At 58.9% G+C, this 18,106-nt stretch overlaps 1 protein-coding gene across 2 annotated transcripts in view; it reads right to left on the bottom strand.

The window, feature by feature from the left end:
• Nucleotides 1-340: 340 nt before the first annotated feature.
• Nucleotides 341-18,106, bottom strand: part of KIAA0930 (KIAA0930 ortholog) — a 45,051-nt gene continuing 27,285 nt past the window's right edge. Inside the window, exons 1-10 of one of the 2 annotated variants that reach the window (XM_050805917.1) lie at nucleotides 17,004-17,022; nucleotides 16,695-16,846; nucleotides 10,213-10,332; nucleotides 10,051-10,128; nucleotides 9,617-9,718; nucleotides 8,295-8,435; nucleotides 7,434-7,628; nucleotides 4,306-4,468; nucleotides 2,269-2,427; nucleotides 341-1,717 (exon numbers count right to left, since the gene is read on the bottom strand). In XM_050805917.1, coding sequence (XP_050661874.1) covers nucleotides 1,677-1,717; nucleotides 2,269-2,427; nucleotides 4,306-4,468; nucleotides 7,434-7,628; nucleotides 8,295-8,435; nucleotides 9,617-9,718; nucleotides 10,051-10,128; nucleotides 10,213-10,332; nucleotides 16,695-16,846; nucleotides 17,004-17,007 — 1,155 coding nt within the window. In that variant the 5' untranslated portion in view covers nucleotides 17,008-17,022 and the 3' untranslated portion in view covers nucleotides 341-1,676. Of the gene's footprint in view, nucleotides 1,718-2,268; nucleotides 2,428-4,305; nucleotides 4,469-7,433; nucleotides 7,629-8,294; nucleotides 8,436-9,616; nucleotides 9,719-10,050; nucleotides 10,129-10,212; nucleotides 10,333-16,694; nucleotides 16,847-17,003; nucleotides 17,023-18,106 lie in introns of those variants that run through there. The other variant, XM_050805916.1, reaches the window with a different exon arrangement.

The raw sequence follows: 18,106 nt of genomic DNA, 5'->3' as shown, positions 1-18,106 counted from the left end.
TGAGGCTCTCTCCCCACACTTTGGGGCACGACATGACCTGGCTCTGTGCTGCCCTAAGACATGGGTTTGGAACATGAAATCGTGCAGAGCTGAGCCGTCAGGCCTGAGCGGACACTGCTAGAGGAGAGAGAAGGTTCAAATCCCCCATCAAGCACGGTCTCGGACTAGGTTATTACAAAGGGTGAGGGGGAGGTAGGCATCCCAGGAGTCTAACATCCGACCCGACCTAGGCAGAATGATGGGTGACCGTGCCCTGACCCAGCCACACACTTGAACCCTGGAGACTTCAGTGAGGTAGGTGGTGTAAGCCCCATTTCACAGGTGGGCAAATGAGGCAGAATGAAATGCAATAGCTCGCTTTTAATAATAACATACAAAAGTCTGGAGAAAGCCCCAAAGTAGTCCCCTGTTCCCGGAGCCCAAAGAATAAACAGATGGGCGAACAAGCCCCTCCTCTTCCTTTTCCCCCCCCCGAGATCCCTAAACACATCGCTGGAAAACCTGAAACATTCCTGGGAACTTCAAACAAAACCAGCCACGAAGAGACCCAGCTTCCAGCTGATTCCCAGTTGGGGAGGGGACAGGCCTGCTCTCGGGGAGGGCACCGTGCATCCTTGCAGATGGAAACGCCTTCATGCTGGACCAGGCTGAGGGCAGGCCTGGGGCTGGGCGGCTGCTCACACGAACCGATGGGAGTGCCCATGTGAGCCTCTGAGCAACTCCTCTGCCTCAGTGAGCTGGTCTGAGATGGGACCAGCACACGCTGTCAAAGGACGTGAGCTCCAGGAAACCAAGGACGATGAAGCCACACCCGCCCCCAGAAGACGGGGCCCCACCTAGAACCTCCCTGGGATGATGCCAGCCCCACCCCACGTCAGACACGCTTTGGCAGATACCCTGTTCTGCGCGGCTACCGAGGCCTCCCAACCACCCTCAGAATCCACATTCTGCGGGTCCCTCCGTCCGAGGCCCAGCGTGGATGTCCCAGGTTGGAGGTGTGTGTGTTGGCGGTGTTCTTTGGCTGGAAGCAAAAGGCCGTTCTGGCGGGATCGGGGCCGTCTGCTCAGCTGGAGGCCTTTCTGGAACTGGGCATGGGTGAGGTATTCCCAGCCCAGGGCAAAGCCATCAAACTTCTTGTATTCCCATCTCCTGTTAGAACAAAGTGGTAAACTGGGAAGGATGAGCTGGGACTGACGCGGGTGCTGAAGTTCATCCGCATGGCATTCCAGAATCTTCAACTGGCGTTCCTCAAGAAGGTGTGGACAGTCTGATGCGCTGAGTGCCCTGGCTGGGTGGTTCCGCCTGCTGCTGGGGGCATGAGAACATAGATGCGCGGGTCCGGCCCCGCTCTGGGCATCAGCTGCTCCTCCCGCTCTCTCTCATGGCCGCTCGGCAGCTCTAGTCCTGTTTGGGTGCAGAGGGCTCTCCAGAGATGGGTGGGGGGCGACGGGCGGGGGCACAGGGCGGAGCAGAGCCAGCAGGGGAGGGAAGAGGCACTTCAGTTTGGGCTGGTGTTCGTGGAGTCGGCCCTGGCCCCGGGAGTCGAGTGGCCTCGCCTGGCTGTGGCTCCAGCACTGGCGGGTCACAGGAGGCCCCGGTGGCGGTGGACAGGTAGGCACTTGGCAGCACTCCCAGGGCTGGGCCCGGCCGGGGCTCTGCACAGGCTCCGCACGTGGCTAGGTCATCAGGATGGGCTTCTGCCGAACTTCCAGGATGTCTAGGGCCGGCAGGAGGGAAGCAGGTGAAACAGTAACCCTCAACAGCAGTGAGTGCTAAGCAGTGCCACTTCTGAAGGAAGCCCGCCTCGGCCACTCACGCATCTCCTCTCCAGGCCTCACAGACTGCAGAGGAGACGTGTCTCCACCATCCCCACCCTGCAGACTGGGAAACGGGCCCGCAGCAACGGCACACCCTGCAGGGGCTCAGGTACAAGCTGGTGTTGGGGCCAGAGCCACGGCCTGTCACAGCTGCTGCAGGCCTGGGTCGGCGAGGTGGCCCAAGAGCCTCCAATCGCCTGTGAATCACACACACCCGGGCATGTGGCCACTCGAGGGGACAGCAGGTGTGCCAGAAAGGTGAGCAAAGGGAGGATTCTGGGAAAGCTACGGCTCCACCCAAAGTCTGAGACAAGGAGGCCAAGAGCCTTGCAAAGAAACCCACCGACAGGACGGGGCGGGACGACTCCGGGTGGCTCGCAAGCACCAAGGCCCTGGAGGTAGAGCTGGCTGTGAGGGCGGCAGCTTCCCTGTTAAAATCAGCCAGCGTTACCTGTTAAAATCCGATGCAGCGGCAAAGTGACGTAGGTTAAGTGTGCATAGAGAAGGAAGTTTCCATCTGCTCTGTTCAGCTTCAGCCAGGACCCAACCAGGGACCGTCCCGTGCCCGACAGGGACCGAGACCGCAGGTTGGTTGCATTGTGCAGATCGGCTGGAGGAGAGAAAGCCAGGTCAAGGCCCACAGCACGGGCTGCGGGGGGAAGAGCAGGACGCCAGCTCCCAGGCCAGGCTGAGGCCACACTCTGCTGAGGCCGGGACGCTCCTTACCAACACCCCCACACCAGCACCCACGCACTCCAGAGCGGCCGCCTCCTCGCCCGTGACACCCCTCCCCCCTCCTCCAGCCAGACCCACGCCTCCACCTCCAGGAAGGCTTCTTTGGCCACCCCTCATCTCTCCCTTCTCTGTCTCGAGCTCAGTCTCCTCCAGGGGGGCTGGTACACAGAGCGTGTAATTCTCTGCTTCCGCGGGCCCTGTCCCTGGAACTAGGCACTGCCACCTGCAGAGCATGGGAGGGGCAAGCCTGGGCCGACCTGCACCGTTACCCAGTCCTGCGGTCCCGGCTGGGGGAACCTGCCCCAGAGAGGTAGACTAGGGCAGTGATCAATACTTCTCACTGACTCGGGAACGGGCCCAGGTGGGGAAGGGGCTGGCCCAAGTTCACACAAGAGCAGGTCGAGGCCAGTGCTGGAGTCCCTGACCCGGGCCTTGCATAGGCGGGGCCCCTGCCTCTTGGTTCCAGCAGTCAGGACAAAGGCTGCCACCTCTTCTGACCAATGCTGCAGCCCCAGCTCCCCGCTGGGGGAGGTGCTCAGTGGGAGTTATCAGCGAATCCTTCACTTCCTTATTTTTTTTTTTTTGGAGATAGTCTCACTCTTGTTGCCCAGCCTGGAGTGCAATGGTGCAATCTCGGCTCACTGCAACCTCTGCCTCCCGGGTTCAAGCAATTCTCCTGCCTCAGCCTCCAGAGTAGCTGGGATTACAGGCTCCTGCCACCACACGGGGCTAATTTTTTGTGTTTTTAGTAGAGACGGGGTTTCACCATGCTGGCCAGGCTGGTCTCGAACTCCTGACCTTAGGTGATCCACCCACGTCGGCCTTGCTAAATGCTGGGATTACAGGTGTGAGCCACTGCGCCTGGCCAATCCTTCACTTCCATACACTCAACAGACAGGCACACAGTGCAGAGCCAGGCCACTGGGTCCTGAGGATGACGTGAGGAAGGCACGTGGTCCACGCCAGCAGAGCGTGGCAGAACCTCCCAACCTGTCTGTGATGGCCACCCCTGTCCTCAGGAGCCATTTCCCACAGGGTCTGCTGAGTGGCATTTTAAATATGCTAATCTGATTGTGTCACTCCCTTGCTTAAAACCCCCCCATGGCCTCCCTGGGGGCTCTGGGAATGACTCCTGTATTCTGGACAGTCACTGAGCACGGACAGGGAGCAGGTGCAGGCGCTCAGGAGAGAGTGCAGACTGCCTGGGCAGGACTGCGGGGCACAGGAACACCCAGATACAGACACCCAGAGTCTGGGGGACAGGGGCACAGGAGGCTGGGGGGAGGCTGCACGAGGTGGCGACTCTGTCACCAAAGAGCACACGGTCCTGGGAGGCTGCACAGAGCTAGCAAGGCCGGGCCTCCCCCTGAGGGTGAGCTGACCCAAGGGAGGGGAGCCCTCCTCCCTCCCTCCACAGCCGGTGTGTGTGGAGCCATCAGATCACCCATCGGCCTTCTTAAGCAGGCTGAAAGGTCCTAGAAAGGTGGGGAATCCTCTGAAACTGACATACTGCTGCACATCTGGGCTCCAAGCACTCTGCCAAGGAGATGCCTGGGCCCACCAGGACGGGACCCCCGGAGGCAGCCATTTCTGTCCATCCCCGGCTCTACCCTCAGCTCCTGGAGGCGTGGCTGGCACATGGCACCCACTCTCTAAGTGTTGCTGAATGAACAAATGAATGAATAAATAAATGGTCTGGATCAAGAGGAGACTGAAGGGTGCGGGGGCCCTAGGGCACGGAGTAGGGGGTCACCTCCGCCGTCGTCCTCCCGGAAGAACTCCTCGCTGTCGTTGGCCGAGTGAGACTTCTTCATCTCGGCGATCCGGTTCCGGGGCACCTTCCTCTTGAGGGATGGGGAGAAGAAGGCGGGCCGGTTGTTCCGCTCTGGGGTGGGGGGCGTGCTGAAGGAGGTCACCTGGGAACAAGGATCCAAAGTCACCAGAGCAGAATAGCCCCATACCCGGGGGTCCCAACGCCCCTCCTCTCCCGTCCTCAAACAACCTGACACAGCTCCCAGGGAAGAGGCCGCTCGGCCAAGAGGATCCAGCCCCAACTGGCCCGTGCTAGGTGGGGCCTAGAGACTGGAAGATGCGTTCTAGCCCAGGGGCCAGCAGGCCACCTGGTCACCAGTGCTGCCCGAGGAGCGACCAGGCTGCTGCCACAAATGGCAGGAAGACCCCGTCCTCTGGGCCTCAGACACTGGTTAGGGGGATGTTCAAGCACAAATGAACAACAGTTGCTGACGCTGAGTGAGCACTGGCCCCACAGAGACCCACCGAGCCTCCCAGCTCCATGAGACAGGGGCTAGCATCAGCCCATCTGACGGATGGGGAAACTAAGGCAGGGACTGAGACCTTGGCTTGCCTGTGGTCACCAAGCAGGACGGCAGCAGCCCTGTCTTCTGTCCTCCAAGGGACACGCTCCTTATCCTACTTCTCAGGGCTGAAGTGGCCCCATCCCTCTTGTTCCCAGCACCCCTCACAGGAGATGCTGTGCTAAGTGTCTCTAGGCCTCTGTCTCCTCCCCACTTCTAATCACGTTTGGTTCTGGTCACCAAACATTCACACCCACTCAGGGCCAGGCAGCCACAGCACTAAGGACAGATAGACACATCGCAGGTCCCTGCCCTCAAGGAGCTCACAGTCTGCTGGGGTGACAGACTCAGAGTGTGACAACCATAGACAGCATGCTGGCTGTGGAGACAGAGAAAGAGAAGCACAGGATACATGAAGCACAGAGGCAAAAAGGATCCACAGCCTGGGAAATCAGGGAAGGCTTCCTGGAGGAGACGCCGCTGGAGCTGGGTCTTGAAGGACGAGTAGGAGTTCGCCAGGTGAAGAAGGGGGGGAAGGGCGTTCCAGCCAGAGGGAACTTGGCCCATCTCCTCCCTCCTCCCCATGCCAACAAGAATCTGAGGAGCAGGATGAGCTGGGACCAAGACTTCGGGAGCCCCGTCAGCCTCCTCGTCAAGGCTCCGACATCCACCAAAGTCCTGGCAGCTGCTGGGCTCCAGACGGTGTTCCCACAAGCCGGGGAAGGTTTTCAAAAGATAAAAGAAACAAACAGCACCAACCACAATACACAGAGTCAGCATGTGTCACGCACTGGCTCCAGACGACCCCGCAGGAGAAGGAGACAGGTAATAGCAGGCGCACAGGTGGCAGTCCCCAGGGGCCAGCCCCGCTGCTGACCCTGTGTGACCCTAGCACGTCCCTCCCCCTGAATCCCACGGCTGCCCAGTTGCTAAGGCACCAGGGACTTTCACACCCCTCACAACCACTCCCACTGGACAGATGGGAAAACCAAGGCTCAGGCAGGTCTAGTGAGCTATGGTCACTCAGCCCTCACGCTGTGGCTGGAGACGGCACCCACATTTGTCCAGCCCAGAGCTCGGGCCACATCTTCATAAGGACTTTCACACACACATTTTGTCAGAGTCCCAGGGGATAATTAAGGACCAGGAAGAAGAACCAGGCCCTTTATCTCAGAAAGGAACTCAGAAATATAAACCACCTCATTCCAAAGATGAGAGAGGCCGCTGCCTGCCGTTCTCACCCATCTTTGCAAAACATAGCACTTGCTGTCTTTGGATTGTAAAACACATTCATTACAGAAGATACTCCCCCCACCCCAACAAAAAAAGGTATACAGAAGAGAAAGAAAACCAACATCTGACCGCCTGGAGATAAGTATGGTTAAGATCTTTCTCGAATTAAAAGTATAACAAACACACACTCCCTCATCGCAGGCATGTCTGCAGTAAAGCATTGATTACATTCCCATGCGTCTGCTTTCCAAGTAGGTCAACAGCAACTACAGCGGCTGCCACCTGGGAATCCTCCTGAGGGCCAAGCCCCAGACTCCTCAGAGCCTCCCAAATACTGAAGGGGCAGGTATCCTCGTGCCCTGTTTCTAGATGAGAAAACTGAGGCTTGGAGAGGAAGAGACACACCCAAGGTTGTGAGAGCAGCAGAGCAGGATTCCGGCTGTGGGCGGCATCTCTCCTGGACAACGGCTGGGCAGGACTGCCCCGGACCTGTGCCACGGGCACCCCCCGCCCAGCACACCTGTCCTCTTCCAAGACCTACGGCTCTGGGCAGCCCCTCTGCAAGAACCAGGCAGAGCAAAGCAGCCAGTGGGCTGGAGGCCTTCTCCTGTCTGTGCCCCACTACAGGCTGCTGGGAGCAAAGCTGCTGCTGACCTCAGCCTCCCGCCCTGGGGAAGGAGGGTGGCCTCACGACAGAGCAGGGGCCCAAGCCCAGTGCTATCCCAAGACAGCGTGTGACCTGGGGCAAGCTGGCAAGTCTGGTTTCCAGGTGTGCGAGGCAGGAACGCCTCTCCTGCGGCAGTGCTTCGTACAAACCGCGGGGCAGAGCTGGGTGGTCTAGGCCTCTGCATGCTCTGGCTGGCCCTCAGCCACCATCATTCCCATCTGACTCACCGGGGAAGGCTGGCCATGTACCCACGCTCACCCAGCAGGTCCACCCAGCAGGTTCACCCAGGCAGGCGCCAGGGCCGGGCCTGGGTCCCCAGCCAGTCTTTTCTGCCCACTGGCCCTGTGGACTCAGCCTGGCTTTGCGGCATCTCAGGGAGGCAGAAAGAGGCCTGGCCCAGCACCAGCCTGCGGTGTGACCTTGGCCAGGCACAGCCCTCCAGGTCTGCAAGGCAGGAACACCTCCCCCGCAGCAGCGCCTCCTACAAACCACTGAGCAAAGAGAAGGGCTGGGGGTCCAGCCTCCGCACGCTCGGCACCTCGGCCTGCACACTGGTGGGTGGGGATGATGACACCTTTGTCCCCGGGGGGCCGTGAGCACAGGGGAAGACAGTGGAAAGTGAACCCGAGGGACGGGAGCCCCAGCCCCCAGCCATGCAGCCCTTACCCGCTCGTGCATGGGCGAAGCTGGGCTGGAGTCCTCTTCAGTCCCACAGGGGGACGTGTCACCTGTGGACACTCGGCTGACCGCCATCTCGGCGTGGCCCTTGCCCTGGGGGCCCTTCATGCGCACAAACTCCATGTTGTTGTACTTGTAGAAGCCAAACGACATCTTCTGTGCCATGCGGGCGGCCACGCTCACCTGGGGGCCGGCGGGGCAGCCTGAGTCAGGGAGGTGGCGATGGCTCCATGGGGCCCCTCCCCGGGACATGAACAGCCAGGGTGACCATCCCTCAAGGAGCGGGGGCTGCCCAGGAGGGAGGGTCTGAGCCAGCAGGCGGGGCAGCTGGAATGGAACCACATCCCTGCCTGGTGCCCCTCCTGGCGCCCCTCCCACCGCCCCATGAACCACACGCCAAGCTGAGGACAGGGCGCCAGGCTGAGGACAGGGCGCCAGGCTGAGGACAGGGCGCCAGGCTGGCAGCAAGGCTGGCTGTAGATGGTGCCTGCTGGGGGACAGCAGCCTGCCCACATCTGCTTGCTTAGTTGGGGGCGACTCGGAGCGCTTCCAGGGCCAGTCGCAGGAAGCGAGTGACACTATCAGCCATCACTTCCCAGGGAACTAGAGACTGAGGAAGTCCCGCTCATTTCAGATGAAGGCAAGTGGCCCGTGTAGGCTGAGGCCGACCATGAAGAATGATGTGAAGAGGGCCAGGGAGCGCCTAGAAGGAGCCCGGGGGCTGCGGGTGCCCCTGGTGGCCGCTACCACGCAGAAGCAGGCTGGGAGGCCTCGTGGTGTGGACCAAGGTGGGCTGTAGAGCCGCCGACCCCGGGCCCGGGAGCGCCTGTGAGGCCGCCCCGCACTCACCCGGTTGTCATACACCTTCTTGAGCGCCTCATAGCGGATGGAGCCCTGAAAGATGACCCCCTGGAACGTGTTGGTTTTGTCACTGGCCACCAGCTCCACACAGACCATCTCTCCTTCTCCCACAGTCATGTCGCTGAACACCTGGGGCAGGGCACAAAGAGACAAGGACATGACCATCGGCTCCCACCACCCACACCACAGCCTGGCCCAACCGGCAGGGAGGGCTGCTCGGAAAACCCATTGTACAGGGGACAGCTGGCTCTCTGTCACACACTCCTGTGGCCCCATGCCCTCCAAGGCCCATGGGACAGGAACAGCCTCACATTGGGGCAGGGGCTGAGCAGCAGAGGAGGACAGGGACCCTTACGGAGACGCTGGGACTGGCGGAAGACGCACGCCCTCATGACGGTTCACCAGGACCGTCGGCCACTGTCTGGGCCCCTCCACACCGCCTGGGGTGCCCAGCCCTGCCCGCCACATCTTTGAGGCTCCTGTGTAGCCAAAGGCTCAGTGGTGGTGGCAGGGTGACTGCCCACCTGGGGTGACAATATCAGACTAAGGTGCCACAGGCCCTATCCTGCCGCCTTAACGAGTCGTTGCTCCCAGGGTCTGGCGCACAGACTGAGCTCCGAGGACACAAAGACTTAGATGCAAATCTCAGCTCTGCCACGCAGGAGCTGCGTGTGCCTGGGGAGGGGACACGACCTCCCCGAGCCTGGGATCTTCCTGCGGACGCGCATGCCTTCCTTCTCAGTCCTCAGGACCCTAAGGGCCTCGGATGCGCACAAGGACCCGGACCAGGGCCTCAACAGAGGAGAGACATGGGTGGGCAGAGCAGGGAGTGAGTCTCATTCTGCCCAGGCCCGTTTCCCAAACCTTAAAACAAAGGCTTGGCCCAGATAACTCCGGAAACCCCATCCCTCTTTGACATCCTAGGATTCCAAGTCAGTGCAGGCGTGGAGGTGCTTCTTTATAGTTTACTGGCACTAATAATGGCTCCTCCTGCCCGGGCAGCGCTGCTTGCGAGAGTTTATGAGGCATCCTCCCACTCAGGAGCCTTTTGGTCTTCAGCCCTGACAGTAAGTAGGACAGATGATCATGACACTGCTTTTACAGAGGAGGAAGCGGAGGCTGCGCCAGGGGAATTCACCTGCCCACAAGCAAACACCAGGAAGAGAGCGAGCCACGTCTGCCTCAGCTGGACTCTTCCCGGCTCCAAGCCACCCACGCCTTTCTGCAAGGCTAAGGCGGGGGGGAGAAGCGCCTGACACCCATATCCCGAGGAGGGGAAGCTAAGGAGAGGGGCCCTGCGTGGAGCTCACCTCCTCGAAGCTGTCAATCATGAAGAAGATGTTGGGGTAGCTGATCTTGGACTCTTCCCCTTTGCTGTCCATGGGGTGTTTACTCGGGGACGCGAACACTTGCTGGAAGAAAGCAGATGTGGAGGACAAGTGAGGCCCTGCCCCGCACACAGGCCCCGAGTCAGTCCAAGCCAGTAGAGAGAGGCCACCTGGCCCAGAGCCGGTCCAAAGCCACAGACCTCCCCGGAGATGTGAGGGATAAGCTGATTCTGTGCTCCTCGAATGGGATACAGGATCCCAGGAGCTCAGCGGATTTCTGGAGTCAGACCCCTCACCTCAGGGGCAGAGAAGTAAGCGGGAGGACTTGTCTCTCTCAAATGCTGGGCAGCCAGAGGTCTACCACGCGGGGGCTGAACTGGCAGTTGGGAGGCGGGGGCTCCCGCGCCAGGGCTCACCTGAGATTTCTTCTTATGGATGTGAATGTCCCCACCATCGGCACGTGTGCACACCGCACAGGTCACCATGTAGTCCAGCTACAAGAGAGCATGGTTCAGCATGCAGGGAGGGGTCAGCCACCCCTCGGGGCCAATCCGCAACCCCAGCCATCCACCCCATACCTTCTGCAGGATGAGATTCAGGCAGACGCTCTCCTCCCAGTCGATGTCAGGGTCTCCCAGGCCTGGGAGCTTCTTGGAGTCCCGCCGGTACACCTCCACCTCCACCTCGGGCTCAGTCGCCTGCGAGGCCCACAGCAGAAGTGAGTGTCCAGGGCCCACTGTGGTCCAGGCGCTCTTCTTCGCCCTGACTACTATGCTGGGCAGGTATTACAACGGACAAGGACTCCACTTCTTTTTTGTCATTATTTTTTGTGACAGGGTCTCACACTGTTGCCCAGGCTGGAGGTGCAATCACAGCTCACTGTAGCCTCAACCTCTTGGGCTCAAATAATCCTCTCACCTCAGCCTCCCAAGCATCGGGGACCACAGGCACATGCTACCACACCCGGCTAATTTTTAAGATTTTTTGTAGACATGGGGTTTCGCCATGTTGTCCAGGCTGGTCTCGAACCCCGGGGCTCAGGTGAGCCTCCTGCCTCGACCTCCCAAAGTGCAGGGATTACAGGTGTGAGCCACTGTGCCCGGCCAGAACTCCAATTCTTGTTCCCCAGTTCTCTAGTGATGGGAGATGGGACACGGGGGCCATCCATTCTCCTCGCTGAGCCTCAGTTTCTTCATCTGTACAATGGACTAAGGGCATCTTCCCCTCAAAGTTGTCACAATGATTTGAAGAGCTAATATTTGCTAAGTGGCACCAATGATAATAGTGATCCCTATTGAGCTCTTAGTGGATGGCGGGATCTGGGCTACACATTTCACAAATTATTAATCCTTTCACAGCAACCCTGCAAGGCAGGTATTAGCCCAGTTTTAACAGATCAGAGTCAAGTTTACTGAAGATCAAATAATAAACACAAATCAGAGAGAAAGCAAAGCATGTCTATACCTCTCCTAGGAGACTGGCTTTCAATTTCTTTTTTTTTTTGAGACAGAATCTCGCTCTGTCACTCAGGCTAGAGTGCAGCACGATCTCGGCTCACCGCCTCCTGGATTCAAGTGATTCTCCTGCCTCAGCCTCCTGAGTAGCTGAGACTACAGGCACGCGCCACCACACCTGTCTAATTTTTGTATTTTTAGTAGAGATGGGGTTTCGCCATGTTGGTCAGGCTGGTCTCGAACTCCTGACCTCAGGTGATCCGCCTGCCTTGGCCTCCCAAAGTGCTGGGATTACAAGCATGAGCCACTGCGCCCGGCCTCAATTACTTTTTTTTTTTTTTTTGAGACGGAGTCTTGCTCTGTGGTCCAGGCTGGAGTGCTGGAGTGCAGTGGTACAATCTCAGCTCACTGCAAGCTCCACCTCCAGGTTTCATGCGATTCTCCTGCCTCAGCCTCCCAAGTAGCTGGGGTTACAGGCGCCCGCCACCTCGCCCAGCTAAATTTTTTTTTTGTATTTTTAGTGGAGACGGGGTTTCACCATGTTAGCCAGGATGGTCTCGATCTCCTGACCTTGTGATCTGCCCGCCTCGGCCTCCCAAAGAGCTGGGATTACAGGTGTGAGCCACTACACCCGGCCTCTTTTAGTTTTTGAGATGGAGTCTCGCTCTGTCACCCAGGCTGGAGTACAGTGGAACGGTCTCAACTCACTGCAACCTCCACCTTCTGGGTTTGCGTGATTCTCCTGCCTCAGCCTAACAAGTAGCTGAGATTACAGGCATCTGCCACCACACCTGGCTGATTTTTTTTTTCTTGTATTTTTAGTAGAGACAGGGTTTCACCATGGTGGCCAGGCTGATCTCGAACTCCTGACCTCAAGTGATCTACCCGCCTCAGCCTCCCAAAGCGCAGGGATTACAGGCGTGAGCCACCATGCCCGGCCTGGCTTTCAATTTTGATGCAGCTGTGCTGACTGGGGGCCTCTGGTCCTGGTCGCTCTCACAGACTCGGGCTCCGAGGGGCTGGGCATTGCTGGGCTCCCTTGCGGGTGCACAGGCCTGCGCCCCCCGGGGCAGAGCTGGGATCTATGGAAAGAGATGCAGGAGGCCAGCCTTGCCTAGGAGTGAGAAACAGACGTCTCCGGGTGGGGGGCCTCCCACTTCCACCGCCTGTGCGGCTCTGCAGTCACCCCGAGCCCCTGAGCTGAGGGTCCTAGGGCTCACAAGACTCTGCTGCTCCTCCTGGTCTCGCTTCATTGATCCGTTCATTTGATTTTGCTCAGCAAAGCATTATGGACTCAGTGAATGAAAGGCTCGTGGGCACGACTGTGGGCACAGCTGTTCAGGGCAGCCCACCGCACAGGCAGGCAAAAGAGCAGGTTCCCCATCAGAAAGGTGCCCGTGTGTGCACCAAAGCCAGGCCTGAGAGAACACTGGGAGCTGCCTGGTACCCACTGACAGGAGGGTGGCCAGGCCACCACGGTACACTCCACAGGCATTACACTGCAGTGAGACCAGACAGAGTGCAACCACCTGTGTCAACAGGCATGCCTCACAAACATGACACAGAAAGAAAGAAGCCTGAAACAAAATATACTACTATACTGCCCGGTTCCAATGTACGAGCTGTGAGAACAGGCAGAACCCACCGAGGCCACACACATGAGCTGTGAGAACAGACAGAACCCATCAACTCCACACACATGAGCTATGAGAAGACAGAACCCGCCCGACTCCACACACAGGGGCTGTGAGGACACAGAACCCACTGACTCCACACACATGAGCTATGAGAACAGACAAAACCCACTGACTCCACACACACGAGCTGTGAGGACAGAACCTGCCCGACTCCACACACATGAGCTATGAGAACAGACAGAACCCGCCAACTCCACACACATGAACTGTGAGGACAGACAAAACCCACTGACTCCACACACACGAGCTGTGAGGACAGAACCTGCCCGACTCCACACACATGAGCTATGAGAACAGACAGAACCCGCCAACTCCACACACACGGGCTGTGAGGACACAGAACCCGCCTGACTCCACACACACGGGCTGTGAGGACACAGAACCCACTGACTCCACACACACGGGCTGTGAGGACACAGAACCCACTGACTCCACACACACGGGCTGTGAGGACACAGAACCCACTGACTCCACACACACGGGCTGTGAGGACACAGAACCCACTGACTCCACACACACGGGCTGTGAGGACACAGAACCCACTGACTGCACAGGAGGGTGAGCCCTGGGGTGGGGTGAAGGGGCCTCAGTGTTCTGGTCACTCTGTATCCCGGGGCTGGTGAAACCAGGTGTTCAGTCTAAAAAATCAAGCTGTGTACACCTTTGTTTTTCCGTATAGATGTTATATTGAAAACAATCTACCAAAAAGGAAAAGGTGACACTGGGGTCAGGGCTTCGCTGCTGGCAAGCTGTGTGACCCGGGGGAGCTTCCTCCCTGTCTCTGAGCTTTGGTTTCCTGAGTGGGTGTGAAGATGATCTGCACCTTAGGGTCCTGAGGTGTCCCGGGACCATGACACAGGGCTCGGGCCACCAGCGCAGAGCCAGCAGCACACAGTTAGGTCCCCCTCCTGCCAAAGGCACAATGGGCTGCCCAGGAACATGGAGCGTTTTGTTCAGGGCTGGAGCAAACAGAGGGCAGGAAATCCAGGACATCCCTCCCTAGGAAAGGCTGGACTGGGGATGTCCCTCGTGCCCTGGAGCACTGCGGGGTTCCCGGCATTCTGTCCCCCTGATACTGCAGCTCCTGCCAATCCACCCTCCCCTGCTAGGTGCAGGAGGCCTGGCCGGTTGCTATGGCGACCGGGTACCAGCGGGATGGGCATGGGGAGGGGGCGGGAAGCAGCCAGGCTGCCGCAGAGGACTTGCAGTGCGCAGGCGCCTCTGCAGGGCCCCCACCTCCATCCAGGGCTCAGGGCTTTTGCCAGGAGGGTCTCCCCATCTCCCCATCAGCACCTCCAGCCCGCCCCCTGCAGGCCACCCTCAGCACTGCAGCCCGGCAAGCTGGGAAAAATGCCAAGTTGGGGCAGCCCCAGGACTCCACCCCCCACCAGGCCCCGCAATCTCCATCGGCCAAGTCTGGCAGGTCCCATGTGGCACCCATCACACACCCTCCCGCTCTGCACTCGCTGGTCCCTCCACGGGGCGTGTCAGCCCACTGCTGCCCGCTCTCTCTGTCCTACAATCTGCCCACCAGATGTCACCTTCTGCACTCTCCCCACCGCCCCGCTCCTCTTCCCACCATCACAGCACTGATGGCTCCGTACCACTGGCTACACTGTCTGTCTGTCCCAACAGACTGAGGCCAGATATGAGTCATTTCTGTGCTCCCAGCACTGAGTGTGGGGGGGCATCTGCACATGGTTCACAGTGGGTGTTACAACGGAATATTCTAGCATGTGAATAGCAGGACTGCCACCTGCTCCCGTGGGACTCAGGCTTCCCTGACCTCGACACCCCCAAATTTTCAGCAGAGCTTGGATGTGGCCCCATCCCTACTGCTCCAAATTCCTCAGGCCTGGATCTAGGGCTGTGCTTTCTCAGTGGAGGGCTCTCACCTTTAACTTCTCCTCCACCCAAGACGGACCCCTCATCTGATGTTCCTTTCTCCTCCCCCTACCCCAGCCTATCTGGGGTGCACACAACCCATCCTCCCACCTCCCTGTGTGCCCTCTTGACCAGAGTCGTGACCTCTCTGGAATCAAAATTCAAAGTACAGCTGACAGTATCTCAAATGCGCCAAGTCCTCGTTAGAGCCCCTGCTTGCAGCAGACTCTGCCTTGGGGAAAAGACCAACATTTGGGGGTGGGGGAAAGGTTCTCTGCAACCTGAACTCCAGCAGAAGCTGAGAGGCCGGAGTGGACGGAGACAGGGGCAGGGTCCACAGCCCTGGGACGACAGAGGGCCTGAGCCTCTGAGTTCCAGCTCCCATGGGTGAGAGCAGTGCCTCCCCCCAGAGCTGTGCTGAGGTTAGAGGAGCCTGTGCCCGCCATGAGGGTCACGGGCAGTGAGGATCCCGAGGCACCAGCCACCTCCCTGCCAAGGGCACTCATGTGGTCACGCCAACCCCAAACATCCCAGCCTCCCAGGTGTCCACAATGGGAGGGCCCTCACCTTTCAGGGCACCTGCCCTGATCCCCCTTTACCCCAGAGAGGAGATGACCTGGCAATGTCATATGGTAAACCAGGGGGAAGCAAGACTGGCCATGAAAGCTGGTCTCTCGACTGCACACCCAGACAGGGCGGGCGTGGCAGCAGGTTCTGAGGGGCCGTGAGCCAGCTCCAGAAGGTTCTTACTCAGGGATCCCATCACCAGTCAGTCCGTCCTCCTCTTCATCCCTCCCAGAAAGCATCCCCTGCCTGCCTGAGTGGCTCCAGTCCCTGCCCACCTGCCACTGAAACTGCTGTGCTAAGGCCGCCACCCCTCCCTGGTACCAAATCCAATGGGCCCTTCAGACACTGCACCCCACTGGCTGCCCCCACTTCTCCAGACTTCCCCTCCTGGGCAGCCCTCCCCTCCTGGGCGGCCCTCCCCTCCTGGGCGGCCCTCCCCTCCTGGGCGGCCCTCCCCTCTCCTGGCTCCTCCCCCACCTCTCTGGCCAGTTGCTCATGGTCTCTTGCTGGTCCCTCCAAAGTGGGGCTAGCTCAGGGCTCAGGGCCAGCATGAAGGCACCCAGGCCTGCCCACTTGCAGAAAATCCATCCCGCATGTGTTCAGGCTCAGAAAATGGGCCCAAGGCAAGGCCAGGCTCCAGGTAATCACTACATTAGCCTCTGCCCGCAAACATGGCCCCAGAGTCACAGAGCCAGGCAGGCTGCAAGTTCCAGACCTGGCTCCACGGCCCTCTCATTTCTTGTTTTTAAAGGAAAACAAAAGCATGTCCATGTCTGGCATATGGGGTTGCTTAAACATTTTACAAACTGCAAAAGCCTGTGAAAAACAGAGAAGGAAGCATGCAAAATGTATTTTATTAGCTCCTCCCACACTTAGATTTAGTGGATGAAATATGTTAGGTGAATCACTTCGTCTCCGAGCCCTCCGTTTCCTCATCTGTGACAGGGATAAGAACACCCACCTTGTCGAGCTGTTGGGACTTCACAATGAGGCTGAGAAGAAGAGAGCTCAGCACTGTGTCCAGATGATGGCGAGGGCTCAATAAGTAGAAGGCACCATCATCATCACCACCACTGAGCCACGTCACCCTGTCATGGCTGAGGGAGGGCTCTGGGCTCTGGAGCCCGACCTTTGCTCTACCATCTACTGACTAATTATAAGAGGCCAGCCGATCAGCTGTCTCTGAACCTGTTTCCTGAAAGCTACGATGGTGACAGCAATCACTGCCCTTCAGGGTCACAGTGAAGATGAATGACAATGTGCACAGACACTCAGCACATCCAGATTTGCACATGAGACTGTCTACACAGTTCCTGGAATACAGTAGGTGCTCAATAAATATCACTCACCCTCTTTGCTATGCATGAGCACTGAGGAAAGCCCACATGCACGCCGAGAGCAGACACCACAGGGATGCTTGGGGCACGGACGCAGGGGCAGGGGCCAGGGGTCACTCACCTTCCTCCCGTCTGCACCGCTTTCGCTGCCAGAGTACGCCAGCTTCCGGCGCACATAGAAAAGCATGTCGTCCTGCCGGGGAGCCCATTTCTCCATGAAGTAGGTGGAGAACATCCAAGTCCAGAAGACAATGCGGTCATCCTTGAAGCACCCTGCAGAGGGAGGCCAGACAGGAGTGAGGAAGGATGGCCACCCTGGCCCTTGCAGCATGGCCTTGGCCAAGCTGTGCCCATACCCCCACATTTCTGGCCAGAAATTTGCCAGGGCTCTGAGATGCGCTGCCCCTCCCTCACCACTCCCGACCCCCACCCATGGGGCATCCAGAGAGGCTGGAGGACACCCCCCAAGAGGCCCAGTTCCTCCGCCCAGCAGCAGCCTGAGAGCCCGTGCTCCCAGCCCCACAGTTGAGCCCGACTCCAGCCTGGGGATGAATCAGCAGCTTCAGTGGAAAAGGAAAATCCCGAGGAGCCAGAAACGCCACTGGCTGGCGGCTGTCTGGGCTGGAAGCCGGGAAGGCTTGGCTGGGGGGGGCCTTTGGAGAGGCAGGGCTCTCACCAACATCTCTCACCCCCACCCACTCCCCGATGGCTGCGGCAATCCCAACGGGAACCCGACTTAAAGGGACAGCCGCCCTCCGAGGCTGCAGGCGGAACCGCGGGGAGACAGCACCTGCCCCACCCCTGCCCCGCGTCTGCACTGCTGGCCCTGAATGCTCGCCAGCTTCGTGCTCATCTGATCCTCACGGGGACGTCTCCTTGTATTACAGATGGTATTTCTTTATGATAAATATTTGCAATATTTTCTTGCAAAAGAGAAAAAGCCCACCGGCTTTGGTAGGGAAGACCTGGGTTTCCGTTCCAGCGCGGCTGCTGGTGACGGGACAATGGGCGGGGGCTCTGAGCCACAGGTTCCTTGGGGCACCTGCAGACAAACCGAGACCACGGGCACACAGTAGGATCAACATAGGTGGGTTTGTCCCCTCTCTAGATGGATTCAACACTTCGAAATATGCTGCCAAGCTCCCTCTTATCAACTCAGTAGATTAAACCAGGGCTGCTTTTGTTGTGTGTCTTCCTCACTGACCGGTGCAATCTAGTGCTGGTACTAGACCGCACTAGTCCAGCTGGAAGGAACTAATCCTGACACTTGGAGATGGGGAACCTGAGGGCCAGTGGTGCTGGGACCCTCTCTCGCCCTCACAGACAGACCAGTGGGCCGACCAGGACTCGGCCATCAGCCAAGTCAAACGCAGAACACCCCAGCCTTGGCTGATGTCAGCCACACCACGAACCAAAGAACCAAAGAACCAAAGAACCAGGACTCGAAGCTAGCCCCGGCCCCCGGCCCTCAGCCCAACAGTGTGTTACCCACCCACACCCATGCCCTGCCTGGCTCTTGGGCTCTAGGGCAGT

The sequence above is a fragment of the Macaca thibetana genome, chromosome 10 (assembly GCF_024542745.1).
Source record: "Macaca thibetana thibetana isolate TM-01 chromosome 10, ASM2454274v1, whole genome shotgun sequence".
Taxonomy (NCBI): domain Eukaryota; kingdom Metazoa; phylum Chordata; class Mammalia; order Primates; family Cercopithecidae; genus Macaca; species Macaca thibetana.
Note: the sequence above shows the minus strand (reverse complement) of the source record. Positions and strands in the feature narration are given on the sequence as shown.